This window comes from Scardinius erythrophthalmus (assembly GCF_964197995.2).
Source record: "Scardinius erythrophthalmus genome assembly, chromosome: 13".
Classification (NCBI taxonomy): domain Eukaryota; kingdom Metazoa; phylum Chordata; class Actinopteri; order Cypriniformes; family Leuciscidae; genus Scardinius; species Scardinius erythrophthalmus.
In genome coordinates, this window is record NC_138233.1 from 4,018,680 (window position 1) to 4,043,492 (window position 24,813).

The 24,813-nt window shown below is 37.1% G+C and overlaps 1 protein-coding gene across 1 annotated transcript in view; it reads right to left on the reverse strand.

Moving 5' to 3' along the window:
* slc34a1a (solute carrier family 34 member 1a) overlaps positions 1-17,217 on the reverse strand; it is a gene marked incomplete at both ends in the record, with an annotated part of 23,230 nt that extends 6,013 nt beyond the window's left edge. Inside the window, 8 exons of the mRNA XM_081383482.1 lie at positions 65-185; positions 3,549-3,644; positions 4,723-4,918; positions 7,271-7,382; positions 9,945-10,088; positions 11,656-11,799; positions 15,529-15,591; positions 17,205-17,217. Coding sequence (XP_081239608.1) covers positions 65-185; positions 3,549-3,644; positions 4,723-4,918; positions 7,271-7,382; positions 9,945-10,088; positions 11,656-11,799; positions 15,529-15,591; positions 17,205-17,217 — 889 coding nt within the window. The remainder of the gene's footprint in view (positions 1-64; positions 186-3,548; positions 3,645-4,722; positions 4,919-7,270; positions 7,383-9,944; positions 10,089-11,655; positions 11,800-15,528; positions 15,592-17,204) is intronic.
* Positions 17,218-24,813: the final 7,596 nt, after the last annotated feature.

Genomic DNA, 24,813 nt, shown 5'->3' on the forward strand with positions numbered 1-24,813 from the left:
ATGGATAGGAGAAATAAGACAAACAAAATATTTCACTTTAAAATGACTCCACGACTACACTCACATTTCTCTGTGTTGTTGATCTGCGAGGTGATGTTCTGTGTGATCCAGGCGAGATCACTGTCATTCCCACAATACAGTTCAGTGGAGCAGTTGTGGGCGGATGCTGTCACGTTCACTGAAGACTGGAGAGAGAGAGAGACAGAGAGAGAGAGAGAGAGAGAGAGAGAGAGAGAGAGAGAGAGAGAGAGAGAGAGAGAGAGAGAGAGAGAGAGAGAGAGAGAGAGAGAGAGAGAGAGAGAGAGAGAGAGAAAGAGAGAGAGAGAGAGAGAGAGAGAGAGAGAGAGAGAGAGAGAGAGAGAGAGAGAGAGAGGAGAGAGAGAGAGAGAGAGAGAGAGAGAGAGAGAGAGAGAGAGAGAGAGAGAGAGAGAGAGAGAGAGAGAGAGAGAGAGAGAGAGAGAGAGAAACTAATTAAAAACTAACTAGTTAAACTGTTCAACATGGTGCTTACATCTGGCTGCTTCCCTGATGTCTGGAACCAGGGGCTGATCACCCCAATCCACAAAAATGGAATTAAATCCGACCCTAATAACTACAGAGGGATCTGTGTCCACAGCAACCTTGGTAAAATATTCTGTAGTATCCTAAATTCAAGGATACTAACCTTTATTAAAGAAAAAAACATACTTAGTAAATGCCAATTGGTTTTCTTCCAGGTTACAGAGCATCTGATCATATATACCCCTTACATACTTTAATTAACAAACATGTCCACCAAAAAAAGGGAGGGAAAATATTTGCTTGTTTCATCGACTTTAAAAAAGCCTTTGACTCCATTTGGCATGAAGGACTTTTCTTCAAAATCCTTCAAAGTGGAATAGGTGGCAAGGTATATGACCTTATCAAATGTATGTACAAGCACAATCAATGTGCTGTGAAAATTAATAATCAAAGAACAGAATATTTTACCCAGGGACGCGGTGTGAGGCAAGGATGCTGTATAAGTCCTGCATTATTCAACCTGTACATAAATGAACTTGCAGACCAGTTGGACCGATCAGCAGCTCCAGGCCTCACACTACTAGACACAGAGATTAAATACCTGCTTTATGCAGATGACCTTATTTTGTTGTCTCCAACCAGAGATGGTCTCCAACATAACCTGTCCATCCTGGAACAATATTGCCATAACTGGGCATTGGAGGTCAATGTAAAGAAAACTCAAATTATGATCTTTCAAAAAAAGCCAGACGTCTTGAAACCAAATACCCTTTTACTATGAATAACACCCAAATTAAACACACACAAAATTATACTTACCTCGGTCTGACCATATCTGCGTCAGGGAATTTCAATAAAGCCACACATTCACTTAAAGAAAAAGCATACAGGGCAATGTATGCATTCAAAACCAAGCTGTTCAACATTAACATCCCAATTAGAACCTGGACTAAGATATTTGATAGGGTAATTGTACCGATAGCACTTTATGGAAGTGAAGTTTGGGGCCCACTCAGTAGATTGGAGCATGACTCCTGGGACAAACACCCGATAGAGACCCTACACACAGAATTCTGTAGAAGAATTCTAAACGTTCAAAGGAAAACCCCAAATAATGCCTGTCGAGCAGAACTGGGACGTTACCCATTACTGATAAATATACAGAAACGAGCTATTACATTTTGGACACATCTTAAATTAAGCCAAAAAGACACACTTCATTCTGAAGCACTTAAAACCCAAGAGCTGAATCCTGAAAACAGTGCCCTGAGTCAGCTGATGGTGAAGCTAACTAATGAGACTCCCATTAGCACTGGTTTAAAACAACTCAACAGAACAAAACAGATTATGTACTGTTTTGTATCAATATTTAGAACATTGGAAAAGTCAAACAAAAACACAAAGTAGACTAAATTGTTATTTAACTCTTAACAGAGAATATAAATTGGCTGAGTATCTGCACACTGTCAGAGATGTAAAGCAGAGACGGATCCTGACTAAATACAGGCTCAGTGACCACCAGCTGGCCGTAGAGACAGGAAGACTCAGGCAGACATGGCTGCCCAGAGAGGAGCGTATATGTGCTCACTGCTCAACAGATACACTTCCTCCTCAACTGTGAAAAATTCTCTTCACTAAGAGCCTTATACACTTTGGAGGAATAGCCAACAAAGTATTACATTTCCCAATGTTAACTTCAGAAGAGAAGCTGGTAGTCCTCCTAGGAGAAGGGGGAGCAGCCCCACTGGCAGCTAAATATGTTTCTGCCTGCCACAGCCTGAGGGACTCCCCACTATAAGATCACAACATTACACTGGTTTAGGATTGTACAGTCATTATATTGTAAAAGGAACAACAGAGAAAGGGAAAAGGGAAAGGAAAAGAAGGAGAAAAAAAAGAAAAACGGTTTATTACATTTATTTATTTATTTTGTAATGTAGTATTTTGTATGTTTATGACACTGTATACAATATATGTGACACCTACTATATGTATTTCTATTTGTATTTGTATTTTTTAATATGTGATATGTATTGTAATGTATTTTCTGTAAACTGCTTGCAACAACATGTTTCTTTGTTCATGCCAATAAAGCAAGTTGAATTGAAAAATTGAAATTGAATTGAGAGAGAGAGAGAGAGAGAGAGAGAGAGAGAGAGAGAGAGAGAGAGAGAGAGAGAGAGAGAGAGAGAGAGAGAGAGAGAGAGAGAGAGAGAGAGAGAGAGAGAGAGAGTCTTCTCTAAACACACCGCACAACAGCAGAAGAGCTTATACAATCTGTTGGAGAGGACACTTCTGTGACACACACTTCTGTGAACGATGACATGACAGTGTGGAGTGGATGATGAGTGGCAGAATGACTGACAGAGAGAGACTGGGTTTGCAAATGCCAATCCAAACACATCTTGACCAGGAAGAGTTTACTTGACACACAAACACACACTTTCTGACTAAGAAAGTAAGTTTAGTGTGAGACTCACAGAACCTGTCAGGAACACGTCCACATCATAATTAGTCTCCTTTCTACGGAAGCTTCTTTCCGTCATGGGAATAACAAATGCAAAAGTAATTGTGACTTTTTATCTGAAAAATCTGATTTTACTTTTGCAATTGTGATTTTAATACCTCGTAGCTTTATAACCTGCAATGAGTATTTCACAATTATGGGAAAAAATTCAGAATTGTGTGATAAAAGGTCTTAAATACTAAATTCTTAAATAATAAGAAATTATTTCTAATGGAAATAAAGCTTATTTTTCTAAAATTTTATTTTATTTTCAGTTAAACACATTATCATTCCAAATTCTCATTTAAGTGCATGGGAAAACTTTATATATATATATATATATATATATTTGCATTTAAACACCAGAAACTTTATGATGATATATTAAACACAAAACATCAAATGCTCAATGATAAGTCAAATAAAGTAAAAAAGAAATAATAATAAAAATAAATAATAATAATTAAGGTTTAGGGGTAAACTCTTGATGTGGCGATTCGATGCATGAACAGTGTGTGTGTGTGTGTCAGCTGAAAGTTACCAGAGAGACGCTGGACTTGCACCAGACTTTCACCAGGCTGTGATTCCTCACGGACTCGTCGCCCAGAGCGATGCCCGTTATTACGGATTTATCCAGCTAGAAGAGAGAGTCAGCATCACTGACAGAAAACACAGCCTGACACAGAAGACTTCACATCTGACATGAGCGAGTCTAAACACACTTACACACACACACACACACACACACACACACACACACACACACACACACACACCTGTATGATGAGTTTGGTGAAGGGCTCAGTGAGGGTCTTCAGCAGTTCAGGAGCTTCTTACACTCTCACACACACACACACACACACACACACACACACACACACACACACACACACACACACACACACACACACACACACACACACACACACACACCTGTATGATGAGTTTGGTGAAGGGCTCAGTGAGGGTCTTCAGCAGTTCAGGAGCTTCTTACACTCTCACACACACACACACACACACACACACACACACACACACACACACACACACCTGTATGATGAGTTTGGTGAAGGGCTCAGTGAGGGTCTTCAGCAGTTCAGGAGCTTCTTACACTCTCACACACACACACACACACACACACACACACACACACACACACACACACACACACACACACACACACCTGTATGATGAGTTTGGTGAAGGGCTCAGTGAGGGTCTTCAGCAGTTCAGGAGCTTCTTACACTCACACACACACACACACTCACACACACACACACACACACACACACACACCTGTATGATGAGTTTGGTGAAGGGCTCAGTGAGGGTCTTCAGCAGTTCAGGAGCTTCTTACACTCTCACACACACACACACACACACACACACACCTGTATGATGAGTTTGGTGAAGGGCTCAGTGAGGGTCATCAGCATTTCAGGAGCTTCTTACACTCACCGACACACACACACACACACACACACACACACACACACACACACACACACACCTGTATGATGAGTTTGGTGAAGGGCTCAGTGAGGGTCTTCAGCAGTTCAGGAGCTTCTTACACTCACACACACACACACACACACACACACACACACACACTCACGCACACACACACACACACACACACACACACACACACACACACACACACACACACACACACACACACACACACACACACACACACACACACACACACACACCTGTATGATGAGTTTGGTGAAGGGCTCAGTGAGGGTCTTCAGCAGTTCAGGAGCCTCTTCTCCGCTGTGAAGCTGAAAGCCGCTGACCGTGACTCTGGCTAGGAAGCTCATCAGACCCGTGGCGACCTCGACCGGCAGCAGGACCAGCACCGACAGCCAGTTAAAGCAGTCGTGGATCGTCGCACCAGCAAACGCACTGGAGAACCAGAGGATGTTGCTGCAGTTAGGCGTGTAACAACTTAAAACATGTTGAGAGAACTTAAATATCCAACTAAACTAAAGTTAAAGTCCCCCTGTGGTGAAAATCCAGCTTTTAATGTTGTTTATATGTCTATGTGGTGTTTTTAATCTGCTTAAACCATGTGTAAGTTCATAAGTCGACACCATTGCTGAGTATTTCCTCCTTAAAACTGCAGTGAACCAAAGACAGTCTCAAAAACACACTTTGAAATCGCTGGTGTTTCTGACGTCACAAACTACCTTGTAACCAATCAGATCAACGTGTGATCGTCAACCAGTGGATCTCTGAGCTGAGGGAGTGCGTGAGTGGAGACGGGGTTAATTTGCATATTCATAGAGCCGCGCATACTAAATGAGGCAAGGGTGTCGAGTTACATTCAAGATATTTTAAAGCATGAAGTCTGAAAAACATCCTTACAATTTGGGGAATTGGTTGGGAGTTGGGAATTTGGTCCTAGAACTCTCCCAAAATTACAAATGTTTATTCTGAAAGGGTTTCCACACCTTTTAACCAATGAATTTCCATGACTTTTGCCAGTAATTCTGTGCTTTTAAACTCCCTAGTATGAAAATCTCAGAGAATCCACCAACACTGTTTCCTGAGCCTCAATCATGCTGTATTAAACAAATAAAACACATGACGCCACAAACACACACACTTCAACACAGTATAATCCTTCAAAACAAAGCACACAGTGCCAACAAATCTCAAGAACACATTAAAAAAGAATCAGAAATGAAAAGCAGAAAGAAACCGTATTGATTCTGTTATTGTTCTCTTATTAAAAAAAAACAAAAAAACATTCAAGACATCAAACAAAAGTTTATCTACTGAGTTTATCTATTTTTTTTAAAGAAAAAAACGTTTAATTTTGGTGATCAACGATGAGTTTTAAGAGATACAGTTATTGACTAAAGGGGGACTTTAACTAAACGTGCAATTTTAGGTCAAGCACGAACACTTTAAGTTGAAACAACACATTATTACTTATTCTAATATTGAATTTTAAATTGTGATAACGAATCACAGCAATCATTTTGCAGGATGCAGTGTTATTTGAGTTTCAGTTTTCATGTTAATTTTAGTTTATTTTTAGTCATTTTGTTACGTGCTTACTGTATGTCATTTTATTTATTTTAAATATTACTATTTAGATTTTTAGTTAGTTAAAGTTTTTAATAATTTCCAATTACTAATTTTAGTGCTGCATTTCAGTTTACTGCAAAGGAAACATTTCTAATTTTCATTTAGTTTTTCCAACTATTATTTATATTTTATTTTATTTCAGCTTTATTATTAACAGAAATAGTTCCGCGGAAAAACAAAGAAACAAATGCATGTGATCACAGCTGTGTCTGTTTATATTCTCTGCATTCATCACTGAGGCTTTTTTAATGTGTGTTTTTCATGGATAAAAACAGAAGAGAAAGGAAATTTGTTGAATAATGTAGTAAAAGTAAACCTGAAATGACATTCGCGGGACATTCAGCCTGTAATGTGATGGAAATTATATATTATTCATGGGGAATTGGATGGTTTTATATCAGAACGGAGTGAGAGCTGGATGAATGTGAGTTTTGAAAAGGCTTTCTAGCCAAGGCTGAAGGTCATCATCATCATTTACTGCAGGAATTATGTATTTTTGTAGGACAAAACCCAGAAACGAGTTGCATATAACACTTCCGGTTCCATCGTCCTGAAGTCAATGTGCTTTTGCTATTATTGCCATAATTACTGTTAACTTGGAGGATTTTAGAAGGGTTGCATTACCTAAAACAACTGAATAGCCACACTTATTCATTTGCAAATATCTGTCAATGTTGTCAGAAAAATAAACTCGATTTCCTTTGAATTAAGTATTTTTTTCTCCATTGGCACATCATTTTTTCTTGTTTTAAGCAGAAACTCAATTTGTCAGAAAACAAGACTTTTTATCTCGTGTAATTTTGCATCCCAAGTAAATGCATTTTGATTTCACATAATTCATATATATTGATATTTATGATTTAAATGACTACTGCATCACGTTAGTTTATACCTACGCTGAAATTAAAGTCATTTCAGAGGCAGAAAAACAAATATATTATATTTTGTTGAAAGCTTTGGAATAACTTGCACTGATAAATTATTCACAATAAGACCCAGAACATGTATTGACAATGTAAATGGGGACCATTATGATTTCATGTTGACTTAGAGAAATCAATTCTGCAAAATTAGGAAGCATTTTGCAAGTGAACTTATAAATACTTTACGTGAACAGAGTGGTTTGATTTAATCCTGATGATAACCGTGATGGTGAAATACCGTTTGAATTCGTTCCTCTCTCCTGCTTGCATCAGGGCGACGATGGTGTTGGTGACAGACGTGCCGATGTTGGAGCCCATAATGATGGGGACCGCAGACTTCACTTCGAGCACTACACACACACACACACACACACACACACACACGGACACATTTTATTATGTGGCTGCAACAAAGTCTCTTCTGCTCACAGGCTGCATTTATTTGATGTAAAAAATGTTTTATATTATTTCAAATTAAATCAGCTGTTTTCTATGTGAATATATAGTGAAGTGTAATTTATTCCTGTGATCAAAGCTGAATTTTCAGCATCATTACTCCAGTCTTCAGTGTCACATGATCCTTCAAAAATCATTCCAATATGCTCAAATTAGCTTACCTTTACTATATATCCACATAGAAATCAGATGATAAATGTTATATTATTTCGATATATTACTGTTTTTATTTCTTCAAATAAATGCAGCCTTGGTTAGACTTTATAAATGCACAACATTATAAATGCACTTCTTTCAGTGGTGTTTGAATGTGCAAAATGCCCCATCACGAAGCATCTCTCCTTTATGACACTGAATATAACATAATTTCATTTCCATTGTTTCGACTGACTCTTAAATCAGGCTAGCATTAGAATCAAGTCACATTCCCTTTCAGATACTATCAATGTGTAGTTTCGCATCAGTAATGACTGTCCCTTACGCTGCTGGTGTGTGTATTCCCTGAAGGCCCACAGAACTTGAACACACTCCCACTCCTGACATCCATTAGCTTCAATTCACTTACTCAGAGAAAAGCCAAGCTTTACTCAAGGTTGTTCTCTTTAAACCATTTCAAAAGATAAAGACACAGGATTGCAGTGAAAGAAACCCGCATGCCCATGCAGTTTCACATTCTGTATTTTCTCTACACACACAAATACTGTGGGGTTAAAAAAAAGAGCTTAGGTCTACTAGTAAAAATCCTTCTATTACGCATTTTTCTAAATTAATGCACTTATTTTACTATGAATTATATTATCGGCAGAACAATTTGAGTAAACGTTGCATTGAAAATTTCATGGTGAATGTCCATTTGTTTGAAATATCATTTTACATCATAATATTTTCCAACCCCCATATTTTGAATGTGATCTCAGACCCCACTGTACATAATAAAACTCTTTATTACATGGCTTGGTTGAATTCCAATGTAGAATGCGGTCTGTTATTTCCGTTTATGGTTATTTCTTGAAAACACACCGTTGCCATGAAAAACAGAGCGTTGCTATGGACGCAGGATTCTAACCGTAGAGACGGAACGGACTATTTTCTTTAGCGGAAGCAATACAATCGGTTTTAAATCAATAAACTCCTTTTTAAATCAATATTTTGTGTCAAATTATTGATTTATTTGCTAGGTAGCCATGTAATAAGCGGGATAATGTAGAGCGAGGCGGTTGTTATACGACCCCCGACAGACAGGCTGATTCAAGCTCCGCTTCGCGTCGGGGTCGTGATCAGCCTGTCGGGGTTGTATTCACTATAACAACCGCCTCGCTCTACATTATCCCTTACTTATTATTGTGTTAAACATAAGCTCATTAACCCAAACAAAACTTCCTAATTAAAGCTCTGCATCTGTTGTGATTTGGGATCGAGCTCTGATAGTCACACTTCACAAGATCCTCAGGCTTTCAGGCCACCACGGCATTCGCTCCAGCAAATCAGCTCATCAGAGAGAGATAACTCTTCATTAAAGCAGGAAAATCATGAAACAACTTCTAGAGATGAGGCTTCCTGGAAATAAAGTGGAATAAGAAGTAGCCTACCAAGTTTTTGCAAGAGCAAAACAGTCATAATAGTTACACTTTATTTTACAGTGTCCTTGTTGCATGTTACATGTACTTACCATAGTAAATTATGCATAATTACATGCAACTAACCTTCAACCAAACCCTAATCCAACCCTAACCCTATAGTAAGTAGGACATGTTCGTTAATATTACTCAGTACTTAAATAGGCTATATAATTACACTGTAACAATGACACCTTAAAATAAAGTGTAACCCAATAGTTTTACAGATTATCGCTGTGAATAAAGTTGCTATTTTTAAAAAAGGAACTTTGTATGTCATAAAGTTCTAGATCAGATCAAAAGTTGGCAAAATTGGTGGTTGAGGAGATTCCCACTTCCATGTGTAAAGTGCTTTGAGTAGCCAACCTAAAAGCGCTTTTAACAATATTATAAAATAAAGTTTGTGTTAAAAGCATGATGCACAAGAACTGTGTGTCCGTCTGCAGAAGTACAGAAAGGCCTCTGATGGGTTTATGTTCAATGATATGAGATAAAAACAACCAATATATTGACTTTGAAAGTTTATTCACTGTTTTTGTCTTTGAATGATCTTCATTTAGGGCTGTTTCTCTGATTTGATGCTCAAGAAACATTTATGATTATTATCAATGTTGAAGACAGTTGTGCTGATTCATATTTTTATGGAAAACATGATGTACTTTTTTTCTTCAGGATTCTTTGAGGAATAGAAAGCTCAAAAGAACAGAATTAATTTAAAATTAATTTTAAAATGGTAGTTCCTTAATTATGTATATTTGAATCATTTGACAACCCTAATAAGAGGATATGAACCTGAGGTTATAAATTTAGTCTGTGCTAAAAATGAGTTGTGTTTCTTACGTCCGGACGAGACCAAGCTGACCACAATAGATGTGGAAGTACTCGAGCTTTGGACCAGAACCGTGACCAGGATCCCCACCATCAGTCCGGCTACAGGGTTGGATAGGATGGCATTATCCTTGAAAATGTCTCCAGCCACTTTGCCTGAAAAAAAAAAAAAAAGAGCCAAACATTTGATGTTGTTTTGATCTTAAAGGTCACCCAAAAACAAACATGCTGTCATCATTTACTCACCCTTAAAGAGTTTGTTGACCCAAAAATGAAGATTCTGTCAGTAATTACTCTCCCTCATGTTGTTCCAACCCCGTAAGACTTTCGTTCATCTTCAGAGCACAAATTAAGATATTTCTGATGAAATCTGAGAGCTGGATCACTCCTCCATAGGCTTCTAGGTAATCGAGATCTGCCATCCCAGAAAAGTTAGTAAAGACATCGTTAAAATAGTCCAAGTGACTCCAGTGGCTCAACCTTAAGTTTATCAAGCGACGAGAATACTTTTTGTGTGCAAAAAACCCTAAAATAACGACTTTATTCAACTCTTGATTTTCTTCTGTGTTTCTCTGAGTGAGTTCACGTAGTGTAACAGCGCAGCGCTTCTGGGTTATACGTCAGAACGGAGGCTCACTATTGGCCAGCATCACACGCATCACATGACCAGCGTCGGCCAATAGTGAGCCTCCGTTCTGACGTACAACCCAGAAGCGCTGCGCTGTTACACTACGTGAACAGCTGAGGAGAATGACATGGAAGAGAAGAGATGGTTGAATAAAGTCGTTATTTTTCTTTGTTTTTGCGCACAAAGTATTCTCCTCGCTTGATAAACTTAAGGCTGAGCCACTGTAGTCACTTGGACTATTTTAACGATGTCTTTACTAACTTTTCTGGGATGGCAGATCTCGATTACCTAGAAGCCTATGGAGGAGTGAGACAGCTCTCAGATTTAATCAGAAATATCTTAATTTGTGTTCTGAAGACGAATGAAAGTCCGTAAGACTTTCATTCGTTTCATTCGTTGAACAACATGAGGGAGAGTAATTACTGACAGAATCTTCATGTTTGGGTGAACTAACCCTTTAAGTCATTGCAAACTAAACGTTTCTGATTAGAGACAGGTACTGTTGATTAGCTAGATTATTTTTTTTCCATCTGTCCCTATTCACTTTTATTTAGGCCTAATAGGAAAGACAAAGATGAATGTTCTTCGGGAACATCTTTTGTGCTTCAAGTAATCAGGTTTAGAAATGACAAAAGAGCAAGTGATGACAGTTTGTATTTTTGGGGTGAACTAACCCTTTAACAGCAACTTATGGCTTGTTTTTGTACAGATGACATGCACCACAGCGCCGACTGCTCGAGTTAATCATGCAAAGCCATTTCTTCATTGCCATTAACGTGTTTAGAATTGATTAACTAAGTCTTAATGTCTGACCAATGATTACAACCTTGAGAAAGCCATATTTCACACATATACAGCAGTTCAAAGAGAAGCAGGTAGCTTGTATTATGAAGAATTGCATGAAAACAAATGACATTTGACCCAAAAAGAAAAGAAAAGAAAAGAAAAGAAAAGAAAAGGCACATGGGAATTTGTTTGGGAAATGTGCTGAAGAATACAAAAACAGCTGAAAGGTAAAAGTAAGTAAAACCCCAATGTGCAAGAAGAGATGTGGTAAACAGATGCAAAAAAAGGTGGTAAAGGATGAATAATTACCTCCAGCCAGCTGAAAAGCAGAGCTTAGGACGTCCAGAGAACAAACAAACCCATAGAGGAGTAGCAGAAGCAGAGGAACCCTCAGTAAACCGATGAACGGTGAAGACCTTCCTCCGGGTCTGTCCTCGCTCGTCTTTGTGGGCACTGTCAGAGGAGAGAAAACCAGTGGACAAAATATATGATCCGCTACATGACGGTCCTGTCTCGTGTGCCATGTGAGCTATAGTTTATTGACATTGTTACTTTAAAAATAAACATAAACCAAAAGCCTGAAAGTCCTAATAATTGAAATTTCATTGAGAATGTTTGACTCAGGGGTTGGTTTTCAACTAAAAACATAAAACTTTTTATGTGTTTTGGCCGTTCATTTACACGACAATTGCATTTTGGGTGCCTGAAAACACAAACTTTTGAAAACGGGAGTCAAAGGTTTCTATTTACTATGTGTTTTTGCAGTGTCGAGCTTTGTAGCCAATCACAGACATATCTGTTGAGCATGTGACATCCTTTCATTATAGCCAAGAAACTTGCGAATCCTTTTATTATAACCAATAAACACGCGAATACTCTCATTATAGCCAACAAACTCGTGAATTCTTTCATTATAACCAATAAACTTGCGAATACTTTCATTATAGCCAACAAAATTGCGATTCCTTATTTTATAGCCAAAAAACTCGCAAATCCTTTTATTATAACCAACAAAATCACAAATCCTTTAATTATAACCAACAAACTCGCGAATCCTTTCATTATAGCCAAAAAACTCGCAAATCCTTTTATTATAGCCAACAAACTCGCGAATACTTTCATTATAACCAATAAACTCGCAAATACTTTTATCATAGCCAACAAACTTGCAAATACTTTCATTATAACCAGCAAAATCGCGAATACTTTCATTATAGCCAAAATTCTCACAAATCATTTTATTATAACCAACAAAATCGCAAATTCTTTTATTTTAACCAAAAAACTCGCAAATCCTTTCATTGTAGCCAACAAACTTGCGAATGCTTTTATTATAACCAATTATTTACACTACTACAATATGCTTAAACAGAGAAGTTTTTCCTTCGAGTTTTCTGCGTACAGACGACACCATTGTCCAAACGATCCCCATTCGGATCCGGGAAAAATACTAAAAACCCTGCATTCTGCTGCCAGGCCACTTTTGTCGTTTTCACGGATCCAAATGGGGATCATTCTGATGCGGAAAAACTTCTCCGTTTTAAGCATATTATTATCGTGTAAACCAGGGGTGTCAAACTCATTTTCACTGAGGGCCACTTCAGCATTATGGCTGCCCTCAAAGGGCCGGTTGTAACTGTAAGACTTTTAAAATGTTAATATATTGTCTGTTTATTTGATTGTTACTTATTTAAGTTACAAATATTGTATATGCATTTGCAGGGGTGTTTCTAGGTTTTAAAAACATAAGGGGATGAGCCAGAAACATGAGGGGCTGGGTAATAATGATTTGATACAGAGAATAATGTATTATTGTATATATGCAGGGGTAAACTGGCTCAAAAATTCAGCCCTGGCACTATAGCCACACAGCACACATTACCACACAGACACACTCATTCAAATGTAAGGTAGTTAGGGGGGTTCGGGGACATGCTCCCCTGAGAAAATTTGGATTTCTCGGACTTACATATGTGCATTTTAAGGTGTTTAAAGGCCAAAAAATTTGGATAACAATAGCTTTAAAAGCATGTCAGTGGGCATTAGCATAAATTATTTGTCAAGATAACAGATTCTTAAAAATGAGAATGAGGATAAATATTGCAATGAATGATCCACACTACAAAATGGAAATGCAGAATGTTTCTGCTTATTGTTGACAATACACAATCACATATTCCAAACAAGAATGGCCTTAAATAAGAAATCTTTCAAGGATTATTTTGCATAGATGTTACATTTCAATCAAAACCCAGTGCAATCTTTTTGTGTCCAGAGGTAAATTTGCACTTTATATTACCATTATAGATTGGTTTCAGCTACTTGTTTCTTTCCTGAGTTAATCAATGTTTTTGGCACTAATCAGTTTAAAGTTCAATTGTTCACTCATAAAGACAGTCACTTGTCGCCACCTACTGGCTTAATGATGCAAGTGGCACAAACACAGACAAGCGGAGTGATACAAATGGTGAATAATACTGGTACATACTATATTAAATATTATGTAATATATTTAATATATTTAAATAAATATATTATTATATTAAAATAATATAAAATATCAATATATTATTCTTCAGTCAGTTCTATGCAGCAGAATCAGATTTAACAGATTTATTTTTTGACCAATTGTCAAAATAAAGTATAGTCCTACAAAGATATTTTATCAGAGCATGAGCAGAGCAGGGAGAACGAGAGGATCGTGATGATTCGTGTAATTTTACCAGTGTTGCCCAGCACGGAAATACACACCATTACAGCACAGTAGTGCTATTGCAAAAAGAAACAAGTCCAGATAAATTTCATGTTGGCACGTTTTTTTTAGCGGACTTTGCCTTTCCGGTGAGCGTGAGCAGAGCTCGCAACACACACACACACACACACACACACACACACACACACACACAAACGGAGGACGTTGCTTGCGGAACATTGAGCAGAACGCGCTGTGAACACGGAGCGGAGAGCACAGCGCACACACACAGCGGAACGCGCTTAGAAGTTATGCATCTTCGGAAGCGGACTCGCACGCAAAGTCATAAAACACGCTGAGCCAGAGTCAAACCGTCGCCGAACACGGAGGATCGCGGCGGCTTTTTAGTATCTTTCAGTCAAAAAACGAAAATGTTATTTTCGGCCGAAAATTTTCGGCAGCCTAAATTTCGTTGCATCCCTAATTTTAAGACACCCATATGCTCTCGCGGGCCATATAAAATAATGTGGCGGGCCGGATTTGGCCCGCGGGCCTTGAGTTTGACACATGTGGTGTAAACATACCCTTAGGGTGCTTTCACACTTGGTTCGATTATCTGGTCTGAATCCGAATTCGACTGATCCCCCTGCTGGATTGTGTTCACATTACATTATTTGGGTCTGAACTGCATCATCAAAGCATCAGATGATTACCCATGTTGCTTGATAATGATGACGCAGGAAAAAGAGGCAAAATTCACAGAGCTTCTGTTTTTTGAAGTGTCAACACATAACGGCACTTATATCTGGTGCAAAAGTACTGCAAACGTTCTAATGAACGCGGGAGTCCATTTGTGCTGAGGGCGAGCAGAAATTATATATACATTATCTCTGCTTGCAGTGCATCAATCACTCTTGTCAGGAAAGTGATTGAGAACACACACACACAAACACACAGATTTATCGAATTATGAGTCATCAATTCACTTTCGTGATTTAGTACAATTGCATCAGGTCAGCTGGTTTTGTGCTGGCTTTTCTGGGGTCGTGACCCCCAGCTAGGTCAGGAAGAAGATGTACAGAGTGTGTGGATGAAAATGTTTTGATTTTCAGCATCATTACTCCAGTCTTCAGTGTCACATGATCCTTCAGAAATCATTTTAATATGCGGATTTGTTGCTCAAGAAACATTTTTATTCTTATTATCAAGGCTGAAAACAGTTGTTTTCATACAGTACATACCCACAGTGGATATAAAAAGTCGACACACCCCTGTTAAAACAGCTGGTTTTTGTGATGTAAAAATGAAACGAGGGAACAAAGACAGAACTTTTGTACCTTCAATGCCACTGAAAACTAAAGTGGCACATTTCAGGGGGAAATTGAAATAACTAACTGCAAAAGTGTGCACCCCCCTGAACTAATACTTATTTGAAGCACCCTTTAATTTAAATACTGTATATATAAACTTAAATGTTTCTGACGTCTTACCATTGAAGCTGATAGTTTGCTCTGTCGTGGTGATTCTGATTGGTCGTGATGACATGGTGCCGTCTGTGAAGAGATCAAAAGAGATTTCATGATCACTGTGCATTGAGAAGGAATTCAGTTTTTTTTTTTTCATTTAAAGGAACAGTAACTGCAAATATGATTTACATATTTAAATTCATATGCAAATAAGGCTCTTCTAAGGCAGGGTTTTCCTGCATTGAAAATATTTTGGCGGCCTCCAAAATTAATCTTTGTACCGTCGAAGCTTTATTCTTCTACCATTTACTGTTCTGCAGTACCCAGACGTTCTGAGAGCCGGTTGCTTTAAAAACGCTCTGTGAAGAGTGTCAAAGGTTTCTATTTACAATGTGTTTTTGCAGCGTTGAGCTTTGTAGCCCACATACATATCTGTTGACCGTGTGAAATCCTTTCATTATAACCAACAAACTCGCGAATCCTTTCATTAAAGCCCAAAAACTTGCGAATTATTTTATTATAACCAACAAACTCGCAAATACTTTCATTATAACCAACAAACTCGTGAATACTTTCATTATAACCAACAAACTCGCGAATTCTTTCATTATAGCCAAAAAACTTGCAAATCCTTTTATTTTAACCAACAAACTCGCAAATCCTTTCATTATAACCAACAAATAATAAACACAATGTCAATAAGAGATTGATTGCACAGTGTAGACAGCTTCATTAATGGGAGTTTTACAAGAGTGCTGCTTTGTGTACCTCACATTGTAATCGACAGCTTCAATGATTAAAATGGCAGCGATCTTCGCTCGCTTTATAATGTATATTTTTCATGCTGCTAACACCACATTGCAAAGATTCTGGAATGTCAACCACATTTAAATGCGCGATTGAATCCGATAGACAGTGAGAACCATAACAAAAGACGGAACAAAACAGAGGATTTGGTCACAATTTATTTTAAGGTGTCACTGTTACAGTGTAATTATATATTTAAGTACTGAGTAATATTAAGCAACTACATGTAAGTTTACTGTTATTACTATGGTAAGTACATGTAACATATGTAACAAGGACACAGTAAAATAAAGTGATACCGAGTTTTTTCCTCTGATTCCTTGCCTCAAGGCGAATCGATTGCATCCTGTGACGTCATTTTCCATCATGAAATTTTTTAAATTTTCTGAAAAACCTATTTTTTCGAACAAGAAAATTTAACCACCAGATCATCTTCAGACATTGCTGACAAAAAAAACAAGGAATTCGTCAATTCGTCAAACCATTCTCGTTTAATGTGAGAACAGATCCTACGACCAACACACCAAAATGGATGTGAGGCTCTTTCTCCACAACGCTTTAGCGTATTCTGACCAAATTTGGTGTGTGTTATGACAACCATGACCTGAGGGTACCTGCACAGTTTTGGCACAATGCAACCTAGTGGTCACGAAATATACAGTTTGACGGAAAATCTCACCCAAAAAGACCCAACAATGACCATATCAGATCAATTTGGTGTCAGTTCCACCTATTGGTCAGAAGTAATAAGCAATAATGTCACATTACAAGTGATTGGCCTCTTAATTGCGGCTTGCAGATATATTTCCACACTTTTGTCAGTACTGGACTCACAGTTCACATGGGTAGGGTACTTTGTACAGAGTGTGTGGATGACCGTGTTCGTCTCTCACCTCTGAAGACCATTTTTGACCCAGGAAAAACATACATGGAACAACACCACCCAAAATAAACATTTTCATTAAGTATTTGTTCAAACAACATCAAAATGAATGACCTACTGTCATTTCAGATCCATTACTGTCTACTTAATCCATTATTGTCAACTTAATTTATTTCTTATTCCTGACGATTTTTCAAATAAGTGAATGCTTGTCATGACTGTGAAGATGACAACACATTTGTGGTCCCTCACGGCCCCTGGGGACCCTGATTTCCCAGCTGAATGCGTCCAGAGCCATCAGGTTTGTTTCAGAGGTGTTTAATAACAGGTAAATGTGCTTTTCATGTCAAGGTTACTGTTGAACACACAGTCTGTCTGCAAAGTGCTCTCATGGGACGACATACTAATGCATTTCTGAAAGCAGGAGCTTTTGAATGTCAGAGCAATTAAAGTGAATGATAGATAATGTTCTTGTCCAGCGGCTGCTGGAATGCAATGTTGTCACAGGTGCCACTTTCTCTGTCCTTGGCTCTTTGAAGAGGAACCTATAATCTGGGGGTTAGTTTAGGTGGTATTCAAGATTTGATATGCTCAAATTCCAAAGTTGTATGTTCAAAGTTTGGGGTCGGTATGATTTTTTAAATGTTTTTTTAAATAAGTCACTTCTGTTCACTTAGCTTAAGAGTCAGTGAATTAAATTACATGATCCGAAAGTGTCCATTCACTCTTTTAGAAAAATGGTACAAAAGCCGTCACTGGGGTGGTACCCTTTCAAAAGGTATTAATATGTACCTATATGATACTTTTATGCCCCGTTTAAGGGTAAATTTGGTTCAAAGATGTACGTTTTGCAAGGGTACCGCCCCAGTGACGGCTCTTGTACTGTTTTTCTAAGAGTGTTTGGTTGACATGTGCCAACAAAGCAGTGTTAATATCCATTTAATTCCTATTTTCTATTTATAAACAAATGAATTCATAAAATGCACAAATGACTCCAGTTGCTTAATCACTTCACATGCAGTTATCTAACTTAAAGATCATACTTTATAGACAAGAAAACGAATTTACTGTAATTAATCTGCACAGTCAAGATGGTGGTCTCGATTTTGCCATATCACTGAAAAAAAAATGATTCGTTAAATTTAATAAAAAAAATTAGCGTAAGTGGTTGCACACAATTGATTTACATTTAAACAAATTAATTAAGTTGAACTAAAATTGATTAAGTTCAACTTAATGCATTTGTTTAAATGTAGCTAAAATCAATTATGTGCCACCACTTAAGATAAAAACATTTATTAAATTCAACAAATAATTTTTTTCAGTGTACCTGCCAATGTCCGGTGACTTAATAAAATTACTAAAATAAAATACAGTTTTTTGCAAAAAGAGCCAGTTATGACACCAAAATTACAATTCTCTATTCAGACAAATAACAGTAGTTTTCAGGTAGACACATTGAATAATCAAATGTAAAATAGCATTGAATAGTCTTCACTGTATAAATTAAATATACCTGTAGATTAATCCTTATTAAAGCTTCAAAAGTTATTCAGTCAAGAGCAGCGAGTGATTTTTTTGTTTGATTAACATTAGAAACACAGACAGCAGGAATATTAGGCTACTGTCACTTTAAGAACGAATGCACAGATCTAATATACTGATACTGTACACGTGTGTTGTCTTTCTCCACTGTTTACATTAAATTTAGTCATTTCGCAGACGCTTTTGTCCAAAGCGACTTACAAATTAGGACTAAAGCAAGCGAGTCATCGTGAAGAGGCAAAAACAATGCAAGAAGTGCTCAAAATACAAAGTTCAGGCATTGTTCAGAGTAGCATAAGCCAGATAAGGGAGGATTAAAGGAAAAGGAAGTAATTTTCTTTTTTTATAATTTCTTTTCAAAATTTTATGAGGTTAAGTGCTCACGGAAAAGATGAGTTCATAAAATGAATGTTGTCAGGGACGGACGAGCCATGTGTCGCTATGGCTTGAGTGAATGTTTCCATTCACTAAAGTCAAAACCGAACGTGTTTACTGTGATTACTACATAATTTTGTGTGAATATGTCAGTTCAAGCGCAAGAAGACACGAAACAGAACTCATTTCAGTATTTGTGCCCTGTCTGAGACGCGTCTTTCTGGCCGCACGCTTTGAATGTAAGCACACTAAACTTCTCACACAGTAACAAATGGAGTTCTCTTTTTACATCTTGCGCTTGAATATGAAACGTTTTAGTTGAATGTTTTTTAAATGTCACTTCTTGTTTCAGGATGTTCAGAAAACATTCAAAAGTAACGTCCCCATAATGTTTGAAGAAAGATAACATAGAATGTTTCCTTAACCTTTGAATAACCAAGGGGGGAAAAAAACATTTTTACAACATTTAAAAAAAACCTGGACATTTTGAACTTTCAGAAATAATGTTTTCATAACCTAATGGGAACGTTAGGAAACCGTTCTAGGAACACATTTTGGTTAGCTGGGATACGCTTTCAGCAAATACATCAGAGACGGCTCTTCATCTTGAACGAGCTCTGCATTAGGAGCCTGTACACTCATACTCACACACACACACACACACACACACACACACACTCTGACCTGCTTTGGTATAAAATGAGCTGCACATGGCATTAAAATCTCACCCTTATCAGCACAAGAGCACAGCAAGTGACCAAATGGCAAGACGGCTCGTGCAATGTCATTTTGAGCACTGGCCCGGGCTCTCCATTGTGTCCCTGAGAGCCAAATATGCTTTTATTGAATTCAGTCCTGCCTCAACACTGCACGAACTCAATCAGGAATACGTGCACAGAACAACAAGTGTCCTGAAAGCACAGCGGCCACAAAGAAGGATCTAAACAGATTTGTGCAGGCTTCCTTTAAAATAAATGCCACGACTGCTTTCTAATGCAATGACAACATGATTTTGCGGCCATGCACTGGGGAAAAAAAGGTGAAGGATTTGCTTTAAAACCATTTGTCAAATAATTACAAAATTGCCACGTAACACATTGAATTAAACATGAAGTACTGAAGGTGAAAACATACTCCAATAATGTTTAAAAAAAATAGTTTTCACGTTAAACAGTGAAGGTTCAATATGAGGTTGTCTAATATATACAAAAAGCAGCAAGTCATTATTCACTATCGACAGATTGACCTGAATGTTATATTAAATCTGTATACCTTTCAGGGATCCGGATTTGATTCCACCGCGGATGATGAGCCTCTTGGACTGACAGTTCACATTGTAAAGGAGGTTTATATGGGAAACCCTGACACAAGGCATCAGTAATGACCTTCTCTGACTAATTAACTCGTGGATCATCAGTGTTCAGTCAGATCATTTACAGTCAGACGAGCGAAGGCCCAAATGCAGTATCAGTCACGCATAAACCGGCTGGTGACACAACCACTGAAACATTCATATCAAAGTCTGAAATCTACAGATTCTATTAGAAAATGACTTTTTATGTTTAAAATACATTTTCTCACACAATGGTGTCTCTTTACTGGAAAATCATGACATCTTGTGGTGAGAACATACAAATGTCCAATTTCTTTGCTCTAAGGTCATTTCACTCTGCAAATGTCATTCATTTCTAAATGTTATATTTGATTATGTGTGAATAAAGAGTGTGTGTGAGACACTCCAGTGTTAGTTTAGTATAACTCAGTGTTATTCGAGTGATTGAGATACTATAAAACATTTTTATTAATACTTTGAATTGGTTTTTATTTTTGTATTTTCCATTTTCATTTCAATTCCAGTTATTTTTGTGTGTGTTTTGTCATTTTTATAAGCTTTTGGGTCCCACTTTATATTAAGTGGCTTTAAGTACTACGTACTTACATTGAAATTAATAATTTGATACAATGTACTTATTGTGTAACTACATGTTTTTATATTGTACTTAAATTTTAAAAATTCCTGCATGTAATTACAGCTGAAATTAATTTATGTAATTACATTTGTAATTACACAGTTGACCCTTCCCTTATACCTTAACTCACCCTTAAACCTACCCAATCCACCACAACTGTCCCTAACCTTACCCGTATCACACCTCAATAGCAGCAAAAGTGTTTTACAATACAACATGAACACAATAAGTACATTGTACTTATTTTCTGATGTAAGTACATAGTACTTAACGCCACTTAATATAAAGTGGGACCAGCTTTTGTTTAAAAAGAAAACACATCTATCTTTCTGTTTTACATTTAGTTATTTTAGTACGTCAAGTTAAACTAAATGAAAAATGTTTCCTTGGAAACTAGCTGAAATAAGATAGCTAAGTGTAAGTTTTTTAGCTAATGTTTATTTTATTTCAAGCATTAAATGTTTGTTTTAGTTTCAGTGGACTATTAAGAGATTATTTTATATATTTTCTGTTTTTCATTTTAATTGTATTGTTTTTTTGTAATTTTGTTGTGTGTTTCTTGTCATTAATATTTTAATTTTTTTCAGTTTTAGTTATTTTATTACATGAAGTTAAGCTAAATGAAAATGAGAAACGGTGTCTTGGCAATTACATTGTTTAAGTTTAGTTTCTATTTTAAAAATGAGTCTAATTAAAGTTTATTTTGAAATAATGAAAGGGTTTTTTAAAATGATTTTAGTGTACTATAATAACCCTGGGACACACTATAAAACATTATACAAAAATATAGTACAAACAAACACTATAAAAACTCATCTTAACTTCTTGAAAACGTTACCTATAAACAATGGCATTTCCTTCTCTGACTTCCAAAGGTGAAGTTTTGAGCCGCTGCCAGAGGCATTAGTGTTCATCCCTCCAGACAGCAAAACAAGTTTCTTTCTCCTCCCTCTTCAGCATCTCTTCTCTTCTCTGGTGATGTGGGCGGAGCAACCTGTCACTCACATGAGATCAGCCAATAGCAAACTAGAACCAGCCAATCAATTCCAAGCCCCGCCCACATCTGTTCTTGTTCTAGAAGCGTTTCACTCGGATATACGACACAATAGAGAAGAAAAGACTAGTTTAACTTCAGTTTCATGCTTACTTCAAGGTCACTAACCCGTATGTTCCCAAAGCGAATACAATGTTCGGAAAGGAAATTATGCGGAGGCCCTAAAGGGACATAAGATGAGGGGAATTGAAATCTGATGTACAATACTGTAATTCAAGAAATCTGTAACTCTTGTCAGTTATGTGCGGTTTTCATCAGATTAATTATTGTCGAGGCCTGCAGTGTCAGCAGTCAAACAGCACGATGAACCCGTTCACCTCTGAAAAAAATTTAATCTGAGAACAATCATTTAAAAAAAGCCTAAAAAGGATTGCAATACAATGTAAAACCGCTCAGTGAAATTAATTAAATTAGATCATTTCACTCAAATATTCCTGAAAGTACATTAATAGAAAAAAGGGTTATGTTCAGTTACTCCCAGCATGCTTTGCTTCAGACTGTATGTAAGGAATAGTAATTGACAACATGTCGTTGAATAATTAGAAAATAATGCACAACCGAGTTGGTAATGTTACACCTCAGGTGTGCATTATTTTCTAATTATTCAACGGACTGGAGTTAAGTCAGTTATTCTGCTTAGACTATACCACACCTCAAGACATTCAGATGTTGTTTTAAGACATTTCTCAGGTTTCTGTCCTTAAATCGCTTGTGTGTGTGACTACTTTCTTACGCATCTCATCCCACGCCTCCGTTTCTAATTCCAAAACATAATTTTAGAGCTAGTAACGGAGGTTTGAGCCATTTATAGCAGACTAATGCAGTTATATGAGAGAGAGAGAGAGAGAGAGAGAGAGAGAGAGAGAGAGAGAGAGAGAGAGAGATTAAGCATGAATTACGTGTTTCTCAACAGTGTTCGGCAGAAGCGCCTCTAGTGAAACTGTAAGTTTATCTGCTTCAAGAACAGCGCTGTTATTCCCTCGCTAATGAGAAACGTCATAAAGCTTTCGAGTTGCTAAACTATTTCACTGATTAAATCATCATAGCGGCACTGACATCACGTTTCTGTGTGAGTGTGTGTCCGTACTGTATATGTGTGTGTGTTTGAGCAGGAGAGAGAGAGTATGTGCTTTCCATACATAATAAAATTTAAATTTGTAGCAAAAAACAGAAATATATTGTCGTTTTTATCCTATTGTTTACTAGATTTATTTGTTTGGTCAGTGTGGTTGTGAGTTTTGGTTCTTCTGCTGTTGTCGGCTGTAAAGACCTTTGAAGTAACTGAAATCATTTGGCGGAGTGATATGGAACTAATGCGGTCAAAACCTGCTGGAACTACTTTCCGTGAGTTTCCCTGAAAATAACCGCACACCCCAGAACGTTCATCAACCAATCAGATTCAAGCATTCAGCAGCCCCGCAGTATAAAAGGAGAATAAATGTTGAAATTAAGTGTTATTTTTGTGTTTTTCTTAATTAATACAGGGAGAGATGTGTTCGTTTAATTAGGTCGAGGATGGGCTGCAAAAAATAAGACTAATGTTGTTTAACTATATACATAATGCAACTGTAAAGTGAACTTTGATAGTTAGCACATGCAAGACAAGTGTGCTATTGTTAGTTCACAGCACAAGATATTTGCAAAGTTTATGCAATCGAATTTTGAGTTATTTAAACAATATTTTCATTAAAGAGTAATTAACATGTTTGTGTAGAACAGAATCAGAAAGTAATTTGAGTTTGTTAACAGATTACCTCAATTATGTTTAGTAAAGCCAACATATAAGGGGTTTACAATGCATGATGATTTTTTGCATTGTTTAGGCCACGTTCACTACAGAGTTTGGTTATTTACAGGAGTTAAAAACCGCATTCAAGATCAAAATTCACTCCCAAAAAATGGTATGGTATAGTTTAATATTACTGTGGTCAAAATTAGCTTACGCTAAACGGGCTACACTGTTTTCATGTGTCTTGTTTATGCAAAACCTTTACAAAGTTTGACAGAGTATGCACTGATTGAACTTTAGCATGATGAGCAGTTTATACTTTATTAGTAATACTGTAAGCACTTACACAACATCTTCAGCTGAGTCATACAGTATGTCAGCTCTGTAATCTCAGCTGATGCCAATAAATAAGTAAAAGAACGAGCGTTTGACACCATTGGACATCGGGGCCCAAATACACGAGAGAGCTGGAGTGGCATCAAATACACAAGCCTAAACACGAGGAAAATGTACCGGTAACACTTTACAAGGTGGTCTCATTTGATAACATACTTCAGAATTACTAAAACATTATTAGGGTCAAATGTTGTATCTGTTAACATTAGTTAAAGCACTGTGAACTAACATGAACATTTTAATAACTAACATTAAAGATTAATAAACCGTGTCAACATGTATTGCTCATGGTTCATGTTAGCTAATGCATTAACTTAAGTTAACAAATGAGACCTTACTGCTCAGAGTTTCCAACCTGTTTTTCTTTTTTTGGACATGGTACCATGGTAAAACCATACAGTTACAAACTCTGAGTTCACCTCAGTGCTTAACTTGCTTAAAAGCGTTTTTTTTTTTTAACCGTTCTTGAAATGTCTAAACTCATTGAACATGAAAGTATAATGCAATGATTTATTTAAATTTTTCTAGTGATACAGTATATGAGCAGTTT